The sequence below is a fragment of the Phalacrocorax carbo genome, chromosome 1, assembly GCF_963921805.1.
Source record: "Phalacrocorax carbo chromosome 1, bPhaCar2.1, whole genome shotgun sequence".
Taxonomy (NCBI): domain Eukaryota; kingdom Metazoa; phylum Chordata; class Aves; order Suliformes; family Phalacrocoracidae; genus Phalacrocorax; species Phalacrocorax carbo.
Genome location: NC_087513.1, coordinates 2,067,630 through 2,090,385, shown reverse-complemented (window position 1 = coordinate 2,090,385; position 22,756 = coordinate 2,067,630). Strand labels below are relative to the sequence as shown.

The 22,756-nt window shown below is 49.2% G+C and overlaps 1 protein-coding gene across 3 annotated transcripts in view; it reads left to right on the top strand.

The window, feature by feature from the left end:
* Positions 1 to 22,756, top strand: part of TASOR2 (transcription activation suppressor family member 2) — a 47,888-nt gene that overhangs the window by 7,797 nt on the left and 17,335 nt on the right. For 2 of the 3 annotated variants that reach the window (XM_064442000.1, XM_064442011.1), the window contains exons 2-14: positions 3,727 to 3,872; positions 5,369 to 5,464; positions 7,067 to 7,139; positions 9,261 to 9,352; positions 10,001 to 10,138; positions 10,267 to 10,391; positions 10,492 to 10,511; positions 10,616 to 10,715; positions 11,462 to 11,562; positions 13,795 to 13,898; positions 17,051 to 17,123; positions 17,236 to 17,310; positions 21,105 to 21,908. In XM_064442000.1, the coding sequence (XP_064298070.1) occupies positions 3,727 to 3,872; positions 5,369 to 5,464; positions 7,067 to 7,139; positions 9,261 to 9,352; positions 10,001 to 10,138; positions 10,267 to 10,391; positions 10,492 to 10,511; positions 10,616 to 10,715; positions 11,462 to 11,562; positions 13,795 to 13,898; positions 17,051 to 17,123; positions 17,236 to 17,310; positions 21,105 to 21,908 (1,947 nt within the window). The remainder of the gene's footprint in view (positions 1 to 3,726; positions 3,873 to 5,368; positions 5,465 to 7,066; positions 7,140 to 9,260; positions 9,353 to 10,000; positions 10,139 to 10,266; positions 10,392 to 10,491; positions 10,512 to 10,615; positions 10,716 to 11,461; positions 11,563 to 13,794; positions 13,899 to 17,050; positions 17,124 to 17,235; positions 17,311 to 21,104; positions 21,909 to 22,756) is intronic. The other variant, XM_064442020.1, reaches the window with a different exon arrangement.

Sequence of the window (22,756 nt, the reverse complement as noted above, 5' to 3'; positions counted from 1 at the left end):
ATGCAAAGGTGACTGTTTTTTCTCCCTTGCAGTAGGAAATCACCAGGACTGGCTGCAAATCCCCTCCCCAAGGATTTCAGGGCACAGATAATGCCCACGGCGGGTACATGTGGGCCGTGCTGGTGCAGAGGTGTGCTGGGTTTCTCCAGCCATCGGCGCTGCGATGCATCTCTGCCCGTGCAAGAAGTCAGTCCCGTTCCCTGAGGATGCCACGTGGTGGTAGTGGCATGTCCAAGCGGGCCGGGGGGAATAGACACTTTCACTTCAGGCTTAGGCACTTTCACTTTCGCCTCCTCACAGCCTGCGCAGAGATTGTGCAGGGCCTTCTGCTCCTGCAGACGAAACCTGGATGTGTCAGGGTTTTGCATGTATTTCTGTGAGCCCAGGCTCTTCCTTAGGGTGTGAACAGATCTGAAGGAGCCTCTTAAATCTGAAAGGGGAGACGACGGTCACAGCAAGCTGCCAGGCTCGGTGCTACGCTCTATGATTGTTTCATCTCATGTATTCATATATTACTATGGCAACTTTTCCCCCCCCCCCTTTTGGACTTTCAATTTTACACTGCAGATGAACTTACAGGGAGGAACAAATGTTTGAGTTATCACCTGCAAATTTGCTATTTATGTTGCATTTCCAAGAACTTCCAGGCTTTTTTTTTTTCTTTTAAAAGCCTTCAACTTTTACCCCAAAAGATACTGAAAATCCAATGCTTTTGCTGATTTAACACCCCGCACCCTCAATGTGTTCTGCGCCCGGTGGGGTTTTTAACCCCATAACCTCTCTCTGTCAACTCGGTGGCTCACACTCTCAGTGCAGAAACACACAACTGGCTCCCAAGCTCACACGTTTAGACATGGCCTTTCTCATGCTCCAAGACCCCAAACTTGTCGATGATGCAGAGTTGCAAGATGCTATCAGGAGCAGGAGCAGAATATCACACCCTGAAAAGTGAAGTGGTTTGGAGCAGCAGCTGTGAAATTAAATAGTACCCACTGCAGTCCCGTGCTTTTGGGACATAGGAGCAGTCAAGGGAGCTGGGCTTGTTTAGGCTGGTGGAGAAGATGCTGAGGACAGGGATGTCTCTCCTTGGAGGATGACTCCAGACACAAGTGTTGTGGTGCTCCAGCAAGAAGCGAAAAGGGATGTTCTATTCGGTCTGAGCCTTTGAGCAGAGCTGTGAGCTTGGGGTGTGATTCCCTGATCTGATACCCATGGAGGAGTCTGAACTCCCTGACTGCTTCTTTGAGAGCATGAGCCAGCACCGGGCCCTTGGGGCCAAGAAGGCCAGCGGTGTCCTGGGGTGCATGAAAAGGCGTGTGGCCAGCAGGGCGAGGGAGGTTCTCCTCCCCCTCTGCTCTGCCCCAGTGAGGCCACACCTGCAGGGCTGCGGCCAGTTCTGGGCCCCCCAGTTCAAGAAGGACAGGGAACTGCTGGAGCAAGGCCAGCGCAGAGCTGCCAAGGGGATCAGGGGCTGGAGCACCTCCCTTGTGAGGAAAGGCTGAGAGACCTGGGCTTGTTCAGCCTGGAGAAGAGAAGGCTGAGGGGGGATCTCATCAATGCTTATAAATACCCGAAGGGCGGGTGTCAGGAGGATGGGGCCGGGCTCTTTTCAGTGGTGCCCAACGCCAGGCCAAGGGGCCACAGGCACAAGCTGGAACACGGGAAGTTCCCCCTGAACATGAGGCCAAACCCCTTTGCTGTGCGGGTGCCAGAGCAGGGGCACAGGCTGCCCAGAGAGGCTGTGGGGTCCCTTCCCTGGAGACATTCACCCCCCGCCTGGACGCGGCCCTGTGCCCCTGCTCTGGGGGTGCCTGCTCCAGCAGGGGTGGGACGGGGTGAGCTCCAGGGGTCCCTGCCAGCCCCCACCAGTCTGGGATTCTGTGATTCCACAGGATGCAAGAGGCACAGAGCAAAATGAAAGACAAGTGAGGAAAAAAAGTGAGCAAACTTAATATCTCTTCCTATCGTCATTAGGTTCAAATGGAGAAAAGTATAATACCGAGAGAGAGCTGGAAGACCTCTTTATTTTCATGCTTCTGCGCTGGAGAGCCAGGTTTTGTGTTCACCTGCTTTTTTTACTGCTTCTAATGATTACAGAGGCATCAGCTGAAAGTGGGAGGTTTAGAAAGGGAATGCCAGAGGGCACAAAAGACCCCAGAGCAAGCTTAAGAGAGGCAGCATTACATTTAAAGAGTTTCCTTTCTGTTCTCCCACTTTCCATTCCCGCCTGCCCTCTATATGCTTTTCCTTGAACCATTTTTAGAGCTGTTTTTGTACTGTTTCCCCCCACTTTTTGCCTTGTCCGGATTTTCTTTTGCTTGGGACAATGCAGGCGCTGTCTCCCTTCCCCTGTTAAGCCCCGTAGTGCGGACTGGCTGAACTGGCTTGGAACAGTGTAGCTAAATGAGTTTCATACCCACAATTTGAACTGTTATTTTTCCTTTTCCTTGTATTAAGTCCTTTTTGGCCTGGAGTAATTTGAGAGGAATAACAGGATTTGTGATATAGGGAGTGATTATGCCTTTTCTTCTTTTTAATTGAGGGGATGAAAAGAAGAAAAGATTAAAATTTACCCTTTAAATACAGGAGTCAAAACACCAAGTAGGTTGCAGGGTGTCAACAGATGGTATCTTGCTTATCACCAGAGGAACGCGGGCCTTTCTACTTTAGAGGTTAAAAGAAGAACTTATCTGTTTGTCCTCAAAAATTTCGGTGAGGTTTTTCTTAAAGAGTGACCAGCATGAAAAACCTGCTTTTCGGGTGGGGTTCACCGGTTCTACCTTTCTTTCCTTATAGACGACAGCTTTATTTTCTAAAGCTTATGGGTCAGAAGAAATAAACCTTTTCAATGTGTCTATGTTGCAGACTCCACTTCAGATTTGAAACCGCGTAGCTCATGAATCACCACTGGTAATAGAGGTTTTTTAAAGTGCAACAGAGCCTGAGCCCAGGATTTCCTGTGTTTAAGTGGCTGCTTTACTTAGTATTTGGCTCGTAACAGCTGCAAGAGCACAAATACTGCAGGGTTTTCCTTTGTGTTGGTGTTCTGTGTCAACTGCTTTGGGACTTCTTGGTGGGATGCTGTTGGGAAGTGTTTAACTGGGATGTTTTCCTTCAGAGATGTCGAGAGAATTTGGCCTTTGAGAAGACTCTGCCCATTAAGGCTTTGAAGGAAGGTTTGCTCTTGTGGTACTGAAAACCACATTCACTCAAGACCTGAAGGTCTTTATAGTAGAACAGATAGCCCTGAGGAACTGAGCATGTACTGATATTTTCCCCGTGTGCAGACATCAACTCTCACACCCTAAAGGAGTGCAATGAATCCAAGTAACTTTTTAGCTCAAGAGAAAACACTGACCTGCTCAGAGAGCGTAACGTTAGTTTAGCACCAGGCTTTACTTCTAGTAGTTGCTAACTACTTTTTTTTTTTCTGTTGTAAAGGTAAAATTGTAAGGGCTCGCTGGTAAACAGGGAGCTTGTATTCTTCCTGTGGAAGGGCAGTTTAATTTGCCAGCAAAGACTTGGGGGTTGCATGGCTGGAGGGGAGCTGCTGCTCCTGGTGGGAGCCATGGAGCTGATCTGCTCCGTGGAGATCTGGGCGTGATAAATGAGGCCCGTGTGCGGTGAGTCATGCCCAGCTGCCACCCGCCTCTGCTGAGGCCCCATACTCATCTGCGGATGCCCAGAGTTAATATTTGCACCTGCATTTTTGCTTTCTTTCTCCAGGTTTTCATCCAGAATCGGAAGAGTCGAGTTCCCTTTTGCAGACGGCGGTTTCAGTGCTGCAGAGCTCCTACTTGTACTCCACATCTCAGGACGGTTTTCAGTACAGCCAAGCGATTCTGGTGGAAAATGATGTTTTCCTAAGTGAGGTAAGGCTGGTGGGGCAGCAAGGGGTTGCTGGTGGCTCAGGAAACGGTGACATTTCTTTGGAAGCTGCAGCCATCTGTAAATGCTGGTTTATTGGCAGGTTTTTCCTTGGCAGCACATGGCTGATCTGCCTGCCTTGTAGAGCCCCATTTGCAGTTCCGGAGTGAAGGGAGCCTTTGCTTTCTTGTGCTTCTTCTTTCCCGGTCTGATCAGGAACAAAAGGTCCATTCAGCCAATGTAGCCAAACATGAGGCAGCAGTTACTGGAGCAGGCCTTCGGGGCAGGTTGAAATGCTGGTTTGATACCTAGCAGGAGAGCTTTAGTGTTATTGCACTTCTGATACGCAGCAAGGCAGATTTCCACCTGATATTTCTTTTGAGCGCACTCACACCTGTGCAGGGACCAGTTTTAAACCCATTTCCCTTTCTTCAGCTGACTGAGCGTGTACAGAACCACTTTTAAAATGCCTTCATCCCTTCAGTCCCACTGTCGTTGGTATGGAAGACAGGCTGTCTCCTCTGGGGACTGGGGATGACCACTCTGCTTGCTGTCATGAATTAAATAGAGCTTAGACATTTTGGCCGCCTAAATCTGGGATAGTAACTGTGGAGCTGGATAAAAAACTGAGAAAGCAGGAATCAAGTAATTTATTGATTTGCCAGTGAGTTCTAGAGCCAAAATAAGCAAAAGCAATGATGAGATTGTTGGTTTCTTATCTTCTAACCCCGTTTAAAAACACAACTTCTACAACCGCTTTTATTAAAGCCCCAAAACATCATGGACTCAGACCCAGCTCTGTTTGCTCCCGTGATGTTCTCCCTGCCTGCACTGAGAACGTGCTCTGCTTTAATTATCAGACGAAAGAAATTGGAGTAATGTCTTATTTGGCTGTAGCCAAACCCTCTGAGCTGTAGTTGCATGATAGCACCTTCCCTCTGGTCAAATAATCTAGGCTTTCCTGGTCAGTGGAGACAGAAAAAGAGAGGTGCCTCCAAGCATCTCCCCTTCTGCAGGCATCTTCATGGCTGAGATGATTTGTCTTCTGACAGCCATCGCCAGCTACTAAATGTGAAACTCCACCAGTCCACGTGCTGCTCGGTGAAACAAGCTCCCCAGTAGCCAACGGTGTGTGGCAAGAGGGGCGGGGTGGAACAAGGCTGGACTTCCCTGGGATGAGCACAGCATGACACTGCGGGGCTGGGTGTGCCTGCTCTCCCTTGGAGGGCATTGAACATGTTCTGCTGGGGGCAAAGGCAGAGGCAGACAGACAGATGCGTGGATTGGGGGCCTTGTGGTAGGAGACTGGGTGTACGTGTGCTTCGGGGAGGGAATGATGTGTGGGCGCACGAGCTGGTCCAGCATCAGGTGGCTGCTGCCAGCTGCCCCATACTGACCATGACTGGAGGTACGTGGGGCACGCTCTCCTCACACCATGCACGCACGTCACTTGGCTCTGGCGTGAATGGACTAGAACAAAGTGTTCTTGTGTCTTCTGCAGCTCCAAGCTTTTGCCCAAGCAAAGGAAGCCGCTGGGTACAGCCAGGAGGAGCTGGAAGAGACCTTTGCATTTCTCCTGTTTGATAATGAAGAAGAGGTAACCTGAAATGTTCATTCAGCTTAATAAGTTTGATGCTGAGTGCCTGCACATGTGCTCTGTCCCATCAAAGCCCAGCAGATCTGTTGACTGAAGTGTCCTGGCTCTCTGTACCCCGGTTACCAGTGCAATTACTAATGTATAAATAGTCCAGAGCTAGTTCTGAAAGCAGCTCCTGGGAGGTTTTAGTGATGGACCTTGTTTTGCATCTCTCCAGTTGATTAATGTTTGAGATTTGGCTGCCTCCTTTGCCCTCAGCAGGGAGAAACAAGGAGTCTCCCTTTGTCCCAGTGAATTTATGGTCAAGTACAGGCAGGCGAAACCTTTCACGTACGCTTAGAAGAGAAAAGAGCCTTTGTGACAGAAGAAAGGAGTTTGTCCGGTGGTTTTGGGCAAGTTCCCTTGGTTTTACCATCTAGGTGGAGAGACAGCCTGACATAGCTATTGGGAGACAGTTATTCCTGCCCATTTTTCACAAGGATCCTTCTGATTTTGTGGGAAGATTTTGTCTGCACAAGGATGCTCAGGAAATCTAGTGGGAATTCATGTTTAACGTGATTTAGTGATGCCATCCTCAATGACTGTAGGGGTGGTTTTGTTCAGGATGAGAGTGGCCTGAATGCAGTTTAGTTCTGTTCAGTTTGGATTGAGCTATAGCAAAATAAACCACTTTCAGTCTTGGGTTGGGAGCAGGAATTGTCCCACTTCATTTTAGCTGTCTGAAGCTTAGCATAGTCTGTGCCAAGTGACTGAGCTCCTTGTACAGACCCTAGGAAAGAGGGAGCTCTGCAGAGGACAGTTGGACCTTTTTTAATGCAGGCATCAAAAATCCTCAGGCTAAATCACGCTCCAGAGGTGCCTCTCTCTCCGTTGTTCCGAGGAGAGGTCTAGCTGGCTAGTCTAAGCTAGACACTCGCCTTTTAGGAGTCAGAAGTTAGTGATCTAATCATATCAGAGAAGTGAGATCAGTGCCTCGTGTTGCTTACAAAAGGACTGAGTAGTTTGACTGGTTTGCTTTTATTTCTCACCGCAGTGAGTTCCAACTGCTCCTATTGTCACTCTCTTTTCAATATACATTTGGTCTTCACAGACTTTGATGAACCTGCTTTGGACGTGGGTTAAATCAAAGCTGGTGAGATGCTCCCAAGGCAGTAATTGTGCCTATGGAGGAGTGAGCACAGAGTAGCAGAAGTCCTTTGCCTTCCTGCCAGCCCCATTGCATTTATTTTTCCACAAATTGCCCATGCAGGTAAAGAAAGCTCAAAGTCCAGCCTTGCGCTTGCAGTGCTTTCTGGAGATGCTGGATTTTTTCCAGATTTTTCTAAGCTTTTCCTTCCACAGGGTTTTTTGTAACAACGATGATAAATACGAGCATTTAGTATCTGAAACAACAGATATTCTTCCTGTTAGTTCTTCCTGTGGACATTGTGTTTAGTTTTCTTTATGCTGTGGGTGTTTCGGGACTGTAACAATCTGTAATTGACTTGCAGCACTTGTTTGCCTGTTGCAAGTGTTTTGCCAACTGTCATGCTACAGATTTCAGTAGCTGTGCCCCGTATCTTTGAAAATAGATGGTAAAAGAGGCTGTCTCTTCTTTTGAAGGCAAAAGAGGTGTGTCAGACAGGCCTCCGTGTGAACAGCAGTTCTATTTCCACACTTGGTGACCCAGCAAAAGGTAAGATTTCCATTCAGAGGACCAAGAGACCTACTGTTCTGGGGGTATCAACTCCTTTAAAAACAAAAGCAAAAGCCCAGACAAACTCCTGATACTGCCTTGTTATTTACCACAAAGATCTGCGGAAACTCCTGTGTTTCTTACATGGGAAACTGCATTTGTTTGGATCAAGCAAGCAGCAGTGTTTTCCTTCTGTCCCTTAACCAGCTAAACCAGGTGAGGGTGGGATCTTCCCCAGGGAATGTTATCGTCTCTTCACCTCTCCATTTCAGTTTTTTTTTTTTCCCCTCATTAATAACAACTTTGTCACCAAAGTGGCTTTTTGGCAGCTTTCCCTACTGGTTTGCTCTTCAGAGTCCATTGCTGAACTTTTGCCAGTCTTGTTAATAACCAGAGCAGACTGTGACGTGTCGAAGCCCTTTTCGTGCTCTGCTTGTTCCTTGCCCAAAGGTCTGGGGCCTCAAGACGTGCAGTGCCGGACATGTTACTCAGAGAAATCCTTTTGCCAGAAGCAGAACATCTTCCAGTGCTCATCCTGCAAGTCTTTGCAGGCCAAGACACCTAATTATTGAACAGTCAATGGCAGCAAATGCAAAAACAAGCAAGAACTGGTTATTTTTCTGGGTGTATATCTTACTCCTGATGGACTGAGATTAATATTACGGTGTGTCTCTTTTTAGCCCTTCACCTGCCCAGTCCCTGTTTCCCCCCACCATGTACTTCTTCACCCATCTTGTCTACAAATATAAAGCAGGAGTGAAGAGTGAAGACCCCAATAAATCTACATATCTTATGCCCTGAGCATGGAGAGGGGATGAGAATAAGCCATGTCAGAATAGGCCTTGTCACAGAATCCCAGGTCGGAAGGGACCTTAGGGATCATCTAGTCCAACCTTTCTAGGAAGAGCACAGTCTAGACAAGACGGCCCAGCACCCTGTCCAGATGACTCTTGAAGGTGTCCAACGTGGCCGAGCCAACCCCTTCCCTGGGGAGATTATTCCAATGGTGACTGTCCTCACTGTGAAAAATTTCCCTCTGGCGTCCAATCGGAATCTCCCCAAGAGCAACTTGTGTCCATCCCTCTTGTCCTCTCCATGGGACTCCGTGTAAAAAGGGAGTCTCCATCTTCTTTGTAGCTCCCCCTTAAGTACTGGTACATGGGGATGAGATCCCCTCTGAGCCTCCTTTTCTCAAGGCTGAACAAACCCAGCTGTCCCAGCCTATCCTCGTACTGCAGCTTCCCAGTCCTTTGATCATCCTGGTGGCCCTTCTCTGGACCCCTTCCAGCCCGTCCACATCCTTTTTGTACAGCGGGGACCAGAACTGCACACAGCGCTCCAGGTGTGGCCTGACAAGCGCTGAGTAGAGTGGGATAATGACTTCTTTATCTCTGCTGGCGATGCCCTTTTTGATGCAACCCAGCATCCCATTGGCCTTCTTGGCCGCAGCAGCCACTGTTCGCTCATGTTGAGCTTCCTGCCCACCAGGACCCCCAGGTCCCCTTCCACAGAGCTGCTCTCCAGCCAGGTGGATCCCAGTCTGTGCTGCACTCCCCGGATTGTCACAGGGTGGAAGGTTCACGTTGGCATCTGGAACACTGAAGGGCCATAAGGAGCCAAGGAAGGGGCCTGGGAGGGTCTATGCCATGCCATGGGCCTGCTTTCATGCCTTTGCAGTGTGTGTTCCCCATGTGTAAATATCCACGTTGCCTTTGTGTGACTCCAAATTGAGCAAAGTACCTGCCCCGCTTGCAGGCTGACCTGGAAGCCCTTCGCAGGTCTTCATGTAAGAGACAAGCCCTCAGTCGGTCTGTTTTCATGTTGGGTGGGCAGAACTGATGTTAGCTGGGCTACTTCTCCCAGGAGAAACCCAGCTTAACTCCTTTTTTAGAGCTGACCCTGAAAGATATAATGCTGTTCCATACCAGCAGTCAAAAAATGGAAGAGTCAGAAGGAGTTTCACCCTTTTTATAGCAGCAAGTGCTACTCTGGTTTGCAGCACTGGCTCTGCGGAGACTCCTGTTCCCACAAGGAGGGTCTTTTTTACAGGGTTTTTTTTTTTGGCAATCAGCTTTACTCAACAGACGATTGACGATATCTTGCATTGCTTTGTTTTCACAGGAGTTTATATTTCCAAGTATGCAGACTGTCTTCATCCGAGACCCTGGTATCATGGAAAATCAGGCTATATTGTCATTTGTAAGCTAATTAAGGTAAAACGCAAGTCTTTCTTTTTAGGTGGAATGGTTTTCAGAAGTGCAAGCAGTTTTTAAGGAGATATTGACGCCCATAACTGCGGTGGGGTGGGGTGTAAAATCAGCTCTGAGACTCATTGGGATTTTTATTATGGGATGTGTCAGACTAGAAAGCAAGAAATCAGACTGGGCCTGGTGGCCTGCAGGGCAGCAGAGGATGCAGCGGTTTTTCCAAATTCGACCGTGGAGATCCGAAATTCCCCATAGTGTCTCCCTTTTCCCTGGATTCTCATGCATTTGGGGGATTTGAGGGGGTAACCTTAAGGCGGCTGAGATCACAGCCCAGTCCCCTTCCAATGTGGGACTGGTGTGTGGAACCTTTCTCCCCTCCCCATAGGCTCCTGCTCTCTGTAGCTGGCACGGAAAACACACTGCTTCTGTTGGCTCTCCTGAGCAGCGCAGGTTTGTCTGCTGTGATGAGCTCGGCCAAGTCAGGCCCTCCTGTTCAGAAGGATGCAAATGAACAGAGCCCCCGCGCAGTGTGGAATGTGGGGCTGCCAGCAACGCTGTCTTGGGGGAAAAGGAGGATTCAGGAGTCTTTTAAAATAAGTTTCTGCAAACAATTTTGTGTAATTTTTTTTTTTTATGGTAAATTTTCCGGCACAGGGGAAAGTCAAGGTGGTATCTGAGAATTACACAACGAGCTATACCTGCCCATCTCCTGGCTATGACTGCCACGTCGCTGTGAGCAGAAACAGCATAACGTCAAAGACCAGCCACTGCCAGGCCTTCGAGCAGAGCCAGGTATAGGTTTGCAACAGGGCTGTGCAGACAGCTCGCTCGCGGGCCGCAGGGGAGCACAGCGCTGGCCCAGGTGCCTCACTCGTTCCTCAATGTGGCTTTTTTCATCAGTGTTTCCCTTCTCACCCCAGTATTACATGTACGAAGTGTCCGATGGCAGCACTGCAGAGCGGCCCAGGCAGATCTGCCCGTACATAGTCATCGCCTGCCAGTACAGGGAGCCGAAGGAAATGTCCGTCTTAGCTATAGAGAGCCTGTAAGCAACTTCTTGTCGTTCCAAAATACCTGGTTGCTTTTGTGGGCTGTTTTCTTTTTCCCATTGCTAAATGTTCCTCTTTTTCTCCCTTTTTCTCTAGACCTGAGCTTAACCACAAAGGTAGGAGCATCTGGTGGTTGTTTTTGTTTTATAAATGTACCGTTCTCTGTTTGCCCTCCTCTCCTCTGCTGCTTTCTCTGAGCCGTTCTCCCTTTCCCCTGTAGCGTTGTACTGTCCATGGAGGGGGCAGCTCTCCATCCGGGGCCAGCTTTTGTGCAACATCGCCCTGAGGACCCCGTACAGCTCCACGATTCCAGCCCAGCTGTAAGTTCCCCCTTTCTTTTCTTTCTGTGCAATTTGTGGAGTGTGAAGCATTACACCTTTGGGCGTCTGTGTACCACTAAAAGCCAATTTTGTCTCTTCTGCCCCATTCCTTCGCTGATCAACATCTTCTTGCACTGTACCCACTTAGCACTTGCACTGTCGGGGCAGTCATCAGTGTCAGGAAAGTGGTGTTGAGCAGCCAGCGGTGCAGTGTTACAGCAACAGCTGGGTGAGGATACGAGATCAGGCCCTGAACTGCAGCCAGAAACGGCTGTATTTTGTTGTTATCTCTTTTTGTTAGCTGATTTGGGATGTTTATTCCAAATTAATTATTCCTGCTCAGGACTTTTCTTGTGAGAAGTGGGCTTCCTGATGGTGCATGTGTGATCAGCCAGTTGTGTTTACCGATCAATAAAGGATTGAGGTAACTTGTCAAAAAGCATTAAAAAAAAAAAAAAAAAAGAGAGACATTTAAAATCCTCAGCAGTCAGAAGCCAACCAGCAGGCAGTAATTTAAACAGCCAGTAACACAGCAACCAATGTCAGTATTTGGAGGTGTTTACAAACAGGATCCTCAAATCAGCAAAGTGCTAAGCAAGCTGCACAGTCTCCAGCCTTCTCCAGAGAAGTCTCTGGACTGGTCTCTCTGGTTTCACAGTGCCAGGGCAACCAGGGCTCTTTGCTGTGCTTAATCCTGAGAGCCTTTTATGCTTGTGATCTCACCGTCTGCTGCTTTATCCCCACAGGCCTCCCAACCTGGACATTAACCATGTCATGGGTTTGTCCGACTTGAAGAAAAAGCTACCAGAAGCTGCATTTGGGAAAAAAAATTACACTGAGAATGAAGGTGAGTGCAAAATCCGATGGCATGATGGCATATGCTAGTGCTGTGCCAAAGGAATTGCCACAGAGGGTCAGAGCTCAGGTCCACATAGTGCTGGGTCCTGTCTTGAACGGTGGCTGATTGCAGATAAGCGAGGGAAAATGCCAAGGCAGCACAGGGATCTGTTCCTGTCTGCACTTCATGTGGCCTCCTGGTATGATACAATCCTCTTCCCAAATCAGCCCTTTAATCAGCCCATTCCTGGGACAGGATAGGGTGGGAGAGACCCTGTTTGGAGACCTGGGCTCCCATTCTGCAAGGTGCCAAACATGGTGCAACTGAGAGCAAATGCAGGGAGACGAACTTTCCCCTTCTTACATGATCTCCCCACCAGGTGAGGAACACTCCGCCTCCTGGGGTCTGACCCAGTGTCTCCTGCATCTGGGTGGATGGACATAGCTGCCAGCCAAAGCCAAAAGATGTGGCTGCCTGCAGCAGCTTTGGGTCATGGGTAACCTACTTGTCACTGCAAGGAGACTGACAGTGAGTGGCAGCGTGAGAGGGAAGAGGACTCCAGAAACCTTGGGGAGAGGCAGGGAATGCTCAGCAATCAGCAAATACAAGCATGGATTTCAGGAAGGGAGAGAAGGGCTCTACTGTGGTGCTAAGAGACGTGACTTGCCTATCGTCAACCACTCTCTGCCCTGGTCAGTGTGTCTGACCTGAGTCTAATTACACTTTGGGGATCATACTGCTGATACTGCATTGCACCTGGTTGAGGGAGGGGATTGTCCCGCTCTGCCCCGCGCTGGGGCGGCCTCACCTCGAGTGCTGTGGGCAGCGTTGGGTGCCACAGGACATGAAGGGTATAAAGCTGCTGGAGAGTGTCCAGAGAAGGGCCACGGAGCTGGGGAAGGGTTTAGAGGGGAAACGGTACAAGGAGCGGCTGAAGTCCCTGGGTTTGTTCAGCTGGAGCAGAGGAGGCCGAGGGCAGCCTCATGGCGCTCTGCAGCTCCCTCCCAAGGGGAGGAGGAGGGGCAGGGCTGGTCTCTTCTCTCTGGTGACCAATGCCAGGCCCCGAGGGAATGGCAGGGAGATGTGCCAGGGGAGGGTTAGGCTGGGCATTAGGAGAAGGTTCTTCCCCCAGAGGGTGGTGGAGCCCTCGCACAGGCTCCCCAGGGAGGTATCATGGCACCAGCCTGGCGATATTCCAGAAGCACTTGGCCAAGGCCCTCAGAGCCCTGGTGTGAATTTGGGGTGTCCTGTGCATGGACAGGAGTTGGACTCGATGATCCTTGTGGGTCCCTCCCAACTCAGGGCATTCTGTGATTCTAGGATTGATATTTTGGGTTGGAGTTTTGACAAGCCTGGCAGCTCTCAGCCCCGGGGTGTTGAGCACTCCTGTGAGTGGCTGTGCATTGCAGCGGCCACACAGTTATGGACACAGATGCTGTAGGTTGCACATGGAGAGCTCTGGATATGATTTGCAGAAGCTCCAGGTGCGTTTCCATGTCATTTTGCACCAAAATAAGTGTGGACTGCTGCAGTGTTGCCTCCCATCTGTGTATCAGCTCTGCTGAGCTGGGTCAGGGCACAGACCAGGCTGGGTGACGGCTAGCCTGTTTTGGAGGTTAGCATTCAGCTTGCAGTACAGATGGGCACCGGATAGTGCCAGGGCAGGGGAGGAGGCAGGAGATGTGGGGGAGGCCACAGCAATGCTTGATGAGGGTGCTATGGAGCCAGTTTTATAGTTGGCTGGTGAAAGACAGGAAATACTTGAGCAGGAGAGTTTTGCAGCAAGATCAGGAGGGGTAAAGGTGGGACCGAGATCTTGCCTTTGTTAAACTCCCCTGGGGATCAGAGTGCAGAATAAGGAATACCCCATAGGAGGGGAGATTGTGGCATGTTAGAACGAGCTATATCCCTCTGAAAGGCTCCCTGTTTCTGTTGAAGGACACAGCATTGGTTAAATTGATTTTATTAGGTGCAGAGATAAGATACGAAACATCTCTTGTTAACCATGGGTTGAAGAGGAAGCTCCCTGCGATACGAATGCATATACCAGCTTAGGAAATCTTGATAAGTTGTTTGGGGTTTTCGGGGGTAGTTTTTTGTTTGTTTGTTTGTTTGTTTGTTTTAACCCAGTGCTTCTGTACCAGTTGCACACCCATCTTCCTGGTACAGAAGCACTTGTTTGTTCAGAGTTCATGCAAAAGGCACTGTTTCAACGTCAAATTCTCTCTCTTTTGTCTGCAGTTTGCTTTAAGGGTGTTTACTTCAGTCTATATGAAGTAGAAATATCAAAAAAGGATAAATATAAAATGGATCAGTTAGTAGAAAATCTAAAGGAAAAAGACGTGGTAAGTATTTTAAAGCATTGTTCTGGGAGGAAAGTGGCCTTTTAAATGAACTCTCGAAACTTTCGGTAATATTATTCACAGGTTCTGAACTAATGCAAAATGGAGTGAATTTCCTGGCTTTAAGTATTATTTTCCTGCTTTGTTATTCTCAAACATGGTTTAGGCTTTCTGTAGATAAGCTGTTAACTGAAGATTATCCACTATGAGCTGGGAACTGATTTCTAGGGTGAGCATACCCAGCTGAGCAGAAGGCATTGTACAAGGCAAACCTCTTCTTTGGCTATGCTTATGCCAGATGAGATTATTTTATTAATGAATTTATTAATGTTTATGAGTGTTTATTAATGATTTTCCACCTTGCATTGCGAACAGCGTGGTGGTCAAGGATTCCAAAGGGATCCCATATATTAAGAAAGCAGAAGCAGAGTCCCCCAGTGCCAAAATGATAATTACTAAGCAAAAGACTTAAGCTGTCACGTGCCTGCCTTTATCCTTCGTGGCTGAAAAATAGCCCCCACTCAGCTAGATGCTCACAGTTATGCTGCCAAAAGGTCACGGGCTTTCGGGAGCTCTGCAGATGTTGAGATTTATCCTTTTTATAATGGGGAATTTCCCTTGCTTCCCTATTGTCTGATAAGGCTTCTTTCCAGCACACCAGGGTCTTCTTGTTCCCAGTGTGATTGTCACATCCCCTTGTGACTCCAAGGGTTAAACCTCACCCCTGTGGAGCCCAGCACCTGCATCTCCACCGGGATTTGTGATTGGGTTGGGTCTGGCTTTGCTGCTGCTGGTTGCTCTCTTACATCTGATGCTTCCTGTAGATTCAGGATTGCAAATTCGTGGCCACAAACTCACCAAACTCACTGCTGGCTGGGCACATCCTCCCCTCACAATAAGTTGGCAGCAGTCCATGAACTGCCTGGATGTGCTATCGCTGTGCGGCGCTGCTGATGTGCTGCCCACTGACGTGCAGCTTCCCCCATGCAACGTACCGGAGCAAGTGTTTGCTGTGGATCCCTGTGAGAAACACACTTCCGACTCCCTAAAGTATTGATTAAATTATCTTTGGTAACAACATGAGAAGAAAAAAAGGGGATAGCAAAGACAATCTTAACATCCCTTCACGTGCGGGTAATCCTGAAGCACGCAGCGTCTTTTGGCCCTCCGGTTGGGGCACAGATCTGTCCGTGCTGCAGCTCATCTTGAGGTTCCCAGCATCTGAAGGGACATAAGCTTATCTATGCGATCCCTTTTTTCTTCTCCTGTTCTCACCAGTAAAAGGTATTTTAATCAATACTTTTCAGAGTCCAAGTGCCTTTCTTACTGGGATCCATGACAACCGTTTGTTCCGGTGCATTACACCATGTCTGCAGCCACTGAGGGTTGTAACATACATCCTGCCAAGCCCAGCAGATCTGGGCTTTCTGAAGGAGTCAGGGAAGATGAGATAGTTGAGTTCTGGCTGTGAGCAATGTGGTATTGAAAGCCAGCAGGAGTACTGTTTCCCTAGAGCTTCCCTACCGTCATATATCTGTCAAATTAGATTAAAATATCACCCCTATGTTAATGCGGAAACAGTCATAGCCCAATTTGGGTGTGCTTCCACCCTCCCCTTAGCATGCTGCCCAGGGGTGAATCCACTTTGGTGGCAGTTCCCATAAGTATGAATGAAAAACGCTCTCCGTCTCCTTTCCCTTTCAGTGGTGCATGAGCCAGGCACTCACCTTGCTCAGGGCCCAAGCGAAAATGAAAGGGTGGCTGGGGCTAGGTGGGGTTGCCTGAAGGCAGCTGCACTACTCTGAGTGCAGCTGAGTGATGTCTCTCAGCTCTGTGTCAGATGGCTGCTGCTTTGTGGCTTGACTTACTTCCTCACCTGCCTGAAAATCATCCTGTTGGTGAGAAATCACAGCTGTTTCTCTGAGCTGGATTTCTGCAGCAGAGATGCTGGCTCTTATCCCTTCTGCTCTGCTGACTTGAGGCAACCAAAGCAAGGAGCTACTGTTCTGAATAGTGAATATTACACTGCAGTTGTTCAGCATTTCCAAAGTCGTTCAGTTATCCTGAGGAAATGAGGCTGTGGGCATTAGTCCAATTCCTCTGTTACATCTGAACATACTGAATGGGATCAGCAAAGTTTCACAGAGCATTAGAAGCCCTAGGGTTATTCAGTTCCTGTAAGTTTCTTGGAAAGATATGTCTGCATGGAAGAAAGAGATCCAAATGGATGCCTCCACAGAGGGAAAGGTGGTCCAAGCCAAGCTCTCCGCTGAAGTATCAGCCAACACCCAAACACAAGAAAAGCCTCTAAGTGCTAGGATGAGAGGAAATGGCCTCAAGCTGCGCCAGGGGAAGTTTAGGTTGGATATTAGGAAAAAATTCCTCACCCAAAGGGTTGTCAGGCATTGGAACAGGCTGCCCAGGGAGGTGATGGAGTCTTCATCCCTGGAGGTATTTAAAAGAAGGGCAGGCGTGGTGCTTGAGGATATGGTTTAGTGGGGGGCTTGGCAGTGATAGGTTAGCGGTTGGACTCGATGATCTTAAGGGTCTTTTCCAACCTTAACGATTCTGTGATTCTATGATCTTTTTAGACGTGCAGTCATCCAGCTCCGAGACAGTCTCAGGAGCCTCTTAGACTCAGCGAATTTTTTTTTTTTTTTCACGTATTCATTGATACCGATGCTGCTAATAAGCTGCATGGCCCAAACCTCAGTCAGGCTTGTGGCTGGAACGGTTGGTCGTGTTTTGTCAGATGCTGGTGTCCAGCTTTGCTTTCCCTGCTGGAAAAACTGCCTCCTTGGGCTGCAGAAAGCAATCACCGGCTGAGATGCCCAGGAGCTTTTGAACTGAAGGGACTAAAATTATTAACCTTGTTCTTTAATTACAGATAGTTTGGCTAAGCATACTTATTTTTTAAGGAACAGATGGGAGGAATTTGAGCTGTATAACAACATAAGCGGAACACTTTTGGTTACAGGTCCCAGTTGACCCAAGTGGCAGGGACCGAACAGCATTATCCTCGGCAGCAGATGAGCTGGCGGTGTTGGCACACATTTGCTGGCACTTAGGGCTTGTTGACAGTCATGATAAGTGACATAAAGTGTGCTAAGGAGAAAAGGGAGTGGTTGCTCTGACTTTATGTGTGTGTGTTATAGGCAATCATCAAATATTTACAAGATCAAGGAGTCCTTATCCTCCTCACGTCCTCTGCCTTGGCACGAGATGATGGTAAGTCATGGCTATGTAGAAACCAGTATCTGTGCTTATACATCCCGCTCTGTTTTAGAGAGGGAGGGTGGGTGCCCTCGGTCTAAACAAAACCTGTTGCCTTCTTTCATAGGATTCGACCCTAAGGAGCCTGTCAGCCTCCTGGCCCTGTTTCTGTTCACCTCCTCCCGGTCGGTGTGCCTGAGAGGTAGGGAGGTTCCCTTTGCAGGCTTCAGACACTGTTCTGGGTGTGGGATCCTCACCAGAAGGTCCCCACAGACACGTTCCTCTTGAAGAGCTGATTTCTCTGCTCAGAACCACCTACAGCTTTAGTGCAAAGGGTGTTGAAAGAGGAGAGAAAAGTCCCAACTCTCTAGCCATGCTGCATTTTTAAGCTGATTGAAACCAGGTTCCCTGCCTCGCCCATTCACTGCACATCCTTGTCCCTTTGCAGGAAGTTATGGGAATGACAAATAATTACTTTTCTCCCCTTCAGTCAGGTTTCAGCAGCATCCACTCCCTGAATTGTCTTAGGTGTGCACGTGGGAGTCTGACTCGTGCAGAGCCAGGCTTACGTCCCTAAAGGTGCTCTGGAGCTGTGCGTAGGGGACAGTGTGACATATGGCACTCACTGGACCCTGCAGGGAGCTGATGTGATGTGATAAACCAGCAGGAAAACAGCCTGCCCTAAAGAATAAGTTAGTTGTTTTTTTTGCTGAGATAACAAGTAAAATGGGCTCCATAAAAGGGCACTGCTGGCATGGGGAGGGAGAGCAGAGGTGGGGAAGGGGCATTGCTCCCTAAAGAGCAGTGAGGGTTTGGAGGCTGAGCCGCATTGTGTGACTTCTCTGCTGTGGGACGTGTAAATGCTGGTAGCGGGGCCGTGATGACCAGTCAGAGTGTGTGATGTGGGAGGGAGGGAGGCAGGGAGATGGTGTTGGGCAGAGCCGTGGAGCTTTGCTGCCATCAAGGTGAGTCACAGCTCTGGGACCTGGCTGTTTGTAGCCCCAAAATGTACTACTTTTCATGCAGAACAAACACAGAGGCACTAAATAAGAGAAAATAAAGGTTGCACCGTTTGAAGCTGCAGATCTTGAAATAAGAATGAGCTTCAACCTCTGCTCACTTGCCTCGGATTTTCTCTGTATCTCTTGGCTTTTTGCTGCACTGTCTATGTGGAAATATTCACGCTACGATTTCCTCTTGTGGACATAAAGTTACTGCTCTGCTTCCCCTGGACAGCTTCATCCACACACCTGTCATTGCATCCACTCCACCAGTAACACTTCCAGCCTTGCAGATCTCCAAGCAACATATAAACATATAAACAGGGGCCTTTTTCTCTCTGTAACTTCTGGCTTGCTGTTTGTTGAGTCACCCCAGGGACGAGCCAAGGTACTGTTTACACCAGCATACAGTGGTATTTCAGTCCACCTCTGTGTGAGTGGTGGCTGGCATTGCTGACAGAGCTGCACAGGACATACCCAGCTCCCCTCCCCAGAAGACAAAATTGGCAGGAGAGCCGACAGGACCTACCGGCACATCCGAGCATGGATTGCTTTGTCCGTTTCAGTGTTTAACCTCCAGTTATAGAAACTCCCTCCTTCGGGATCTGTGTACAAAGTGGGCTTGTGAGTCGGGTAGGGATGCGATGGTAACTTGGCAGTGCGGCGTGTGGATGTCTTTGCCTGAATTCAGTCAGCCTAACTTCAAGGACGTGCTGCTGGTGGCTGTATTAGCCTGGCAACTTCTCTAGTTTCTTTTGTAGCAAAGGAGAGAGGCAGGCTCCTGCTGAGGCAGACTGAAGATCCAAAATACCAGGTCAAACCTGGGATCAGGTTGTTCCCGTGATGGCTGAAGCAAGGGCCTGAAGTTGGGTGAGGTGAGGGAGAAGAACGCCTGGAGAGCAGACGGGAGGTGGGAACTGACCCCCCAGGTATTGTGATCTTGCTGACCAGCCCTGCAACAGGCAGAAAATACCTTCCAGAGCAGAGGGTTCTGTTCCTGAAAGGCTGACTGTGAGCACTGTATGCTGGGGGAGAGGAGAACAGGGCAAGGAGGTATTTATCTTGAAGAAGGTTATTGTGGAAGAAAGTGGTGGAGAAAAGGGAGGGCACCAGGCTTAAGGAGCATCTCAGAGCAAGGACAGTGCAAGCAGCCAGTTGGTAGGGAGGTTTGGGGCTGTAGCAGATGTTGCCTGTGGCTGGTGTTGATGCTGAAGAGGAGGCAAAGCCTGGACAACCGGAGAGTAGCTGGCAGTGAAGCAAAGAGGCAGGGAGAGAGGATATAGCGTTGAGCAAATGCTGCACGTTGTTACGCGACATGGTCTGAACGTTGATGGCTTCCAGATGTTTTCCCTCTGGTGTCAGCAGGACTACTGCACATGATGTCGCATTCTGCCTACGCAAGCGGCGTTACCCCAGCCAGCCCTGGCTGTCCCCTGCATCCGAGACCTCTTCTCACTGGGATTATAAACCCTTTTTCCTTTAGGGCTTCTCCTTTCTGTGAAGATAAGCAGAGCTGTGCAGGGGCTTGGGGTTGAAAAGGGATGGTCACCGAAGACTGCAGGGGTGATGCAAAGAGGAAAGGAGGGTGAAGGAAAGACACACTTGAAGTTGCTCAGCTCAGACTCAAAGCATGAATAATGTTTCCTGTTTCGAAACAAGCGGCTTCTGAAGCTGTTCTCTTCCTGTCCAGACAGCCGTCAGGAGGAATGTAGGGCAGGCATAACAAGCCCGCTGTGCAGACAGGCCGCAGCGTTCCTGAGCCAGCAGCAAAGGCAGGCAGCTGGGGTCTGGCTCACGGGGATGCCCGGGCTTGCTGGTAACAAGGACCAGCGTTGCCAGTGCAAGGCAGCAGCAGGGCCAATAGGTAAAGAAAATCACACATCTGGGAGGGGAAGAGAAATGTCTTTGCCTTGCTGGGAAGAGATGTGACAGGGAAGGTCACTGGGGTTGTCAGCCTGGCCCTGCAGCCAAAAGAAACCTCGGAATCTGATCATAACATGCAGATGGGCCAGCCCTGTGGGTGGAAAGCGCCGACCTCAGACTGCTGGGTTGCAGCGGATGAAGGTGGCTAAGTCTGGCTTGTGCAGAAAGGGAGCTCCGCTGGCAGGCTCTGCATATCACCCCGGCTCTCCAGGCGTTTCCAGACACCAAGAGGATGCTGCAGTGCCGAGCAGAGCCTACTTCCACGGTGACATCTGCGAGCGCAGGCACCCTTGAGCTCTGGGACTCATTCATGATGACTCCTGTTGCGAGCTAAACTTTATGGTACGATATGCTGTACGTGGTAGGGCATTAGTCCTGCTGAAATGAGAAGCACCAACTGTTTTCTGTAGGATCAGTCCTTCAGCTTTAGAAAATCACCCAGGGGTTTGTGTTCTTTATTTATATGGTCACCAGGGCTGCTTAGGGAAGTGTGTGTTACCCATTGCACGCCAGAGCACTAATGCGGGGGTCTTTATGTGAACTGTGTCTGTCTACGCTGACAGCAGATAGAGATGGAGCTGCTGGAAGTTGCATCTGAACAGGGACATAAACCACACAAGTGATCTGAAAATGGTGCTAGTCTAAAGACCCTGCATAGGCAATCCTAAATCTCAACAGGTTTAAAAAAACCCTACAAAACCCATGTATTTTCAGAGCTCTGACTGCCCTAAATGTTGAATTTAGTGAGAATTGCTGGAATGAAGGAACTTAGAGCACTACGTATGCAATCTCACCCTATATTTTTCTGCAGAACGGGGGCTAGCTGATACAACAGCAGTCTTTCATCTTAGTTGAATCCACCTTTGACTCCCACGTTCAATTCTCTCTTACATTCGGCAATTAAAAACATCCATCAAAACAGGGCGTTGCCCCTGGGGCTAGTTTTTTGTAGGTTGGCTTCTGGGGCTTTTTCTTAGCTTTCATGTTCTCTTAGCATGCAACAGTGAGGTGGTTTGGGGAATTGAATCCTTTTTTAATATGACTAAAATTCTATTTTGATTTCCTTTCGCAGTTGAAAAGCACGATCCAAAAGGTGAAAGGGAAGATAGTGACGATAGTGACATCTCATTAAAAATAGCCTCAGTTTTGCCTGGACTTCACTATGCCTTACAGAAAGCTAGCTTTTCTTCATGGGGGGACACAGTCAGTACCAGCGCATGTATCAAACAGCACTTCCAGGAATACGCAAAGCTTGATCAAAATCCACAGCCTGCCTTTGGTCACACCAGCGAAGTTCCCTCTTCTTCTCTCCTCTCACCAATGGAGGATGAACGTACTAATCCCTTCAGAAAACGCTCGGAGCAGTCCTTCTCCCAGCTGCAGCGTTACCTCTCCGACCCCAGCAGCTACACTCTTGAAATGTCGGCTGCCGTAGGATGTTTGACTGGTGCCGTTCAGTCCCTTTGCTGCGATTCAGAGGCCGATTGTAAAGCGGACTTCTCTTCAGCTGTGCCACCAGATCCTGTTCCTCCCAACACAGCAGTGGAAATAAAAGCCAGAAGTGAAAACCCAAAGCTCGTAGTGGGGCTGGACCAGAGTGGTGAAGGGCCCACAAAAGACATCAACTCAGCCAGCAAGCTACGGGTGCAGCAGAGCAGGAGGAAATCCAGCCGAGCAGTTGTGACCAGCACCAGGAAGAAATGGTCACCCCTCAAGATGCAAATGCATCCTATGGGGGACAGTGGCAGGAAAGCAACCAAGAAGAAGAAAATCAGCTTAAATTTCTCTTTTCCTAAAAAGCCAGGGCTCATGGCCAGTTCCAACGAGCCCATGCTTAAATTAGCCAATTTGCAGTTTCCACACAGAAGGAAAAGAGGTAAGTGCTACCTAAATGGGACTGACTTCCTCCTGCTTCTCCGGGGTATCAGCTGGGATAGCGAGTGTTCACTACGAGCCATGTCCCCTCGCCGCCTTCCCAGGTGCTCAGAGCACGCAGACACCTCCTGAGAGTATCCAAATAGGTCTGTGGTGATGTCTCCACAGTCTCTTGTTCAACCTGAGGAGCCCAGGGCAATGACAGGGGATTTCATTGAAGGTGCCTGTAACCCGGTGCAGTCATCTATGCTGTTGCCTTCCTTTGCTTAGGAGCAACTGTACAGGGACATCAGCCAGGTCATGGTTATTGCATCCCTTGTCCATGGCATGTTGATGGCTCAGGCAAGGAGCATTTGCCAAGGCTGTGGTCATTATAGGCTGCCTAGATAACCAGCTGCCCTACGTGGTCATGTTGTGACTCCCTGAGAGTCAACTTTCTTGCTGTGGCCTTGAGGAAACAAGAAGTGTGAGATTGATCACACCCCACTTACTCTTCTGGAAGCTGAGCGGCCTGAGCCGCTCCTGTGAGGTGTCTCAGTGGCATAAACTGTCCTCTGAAGGCTCCTGTCTCACTGCTGAGGATAGGCTAAGCCTGTTCTTTTGAGCCAGGCTGAGCCTCCACCTGATTTGTAGAGACACTCAAAGTGGGTTGAGATGAATCTCAACCTTGGTGATAAAACATGCCTGAAAACATGCAAAGGACCCTCTCCTGGTATTTACATACGTCATAGGTAGAGGCAGTGACTGCAGAAATGGGCTGTCATGCAGCACGGGGGTGGCACGGCATCTGCCCGCTGTGGGCTGAAGTCAGCTCCAATTCGCAGTCCGTCAAGCTCTGGCCTGGGCCAC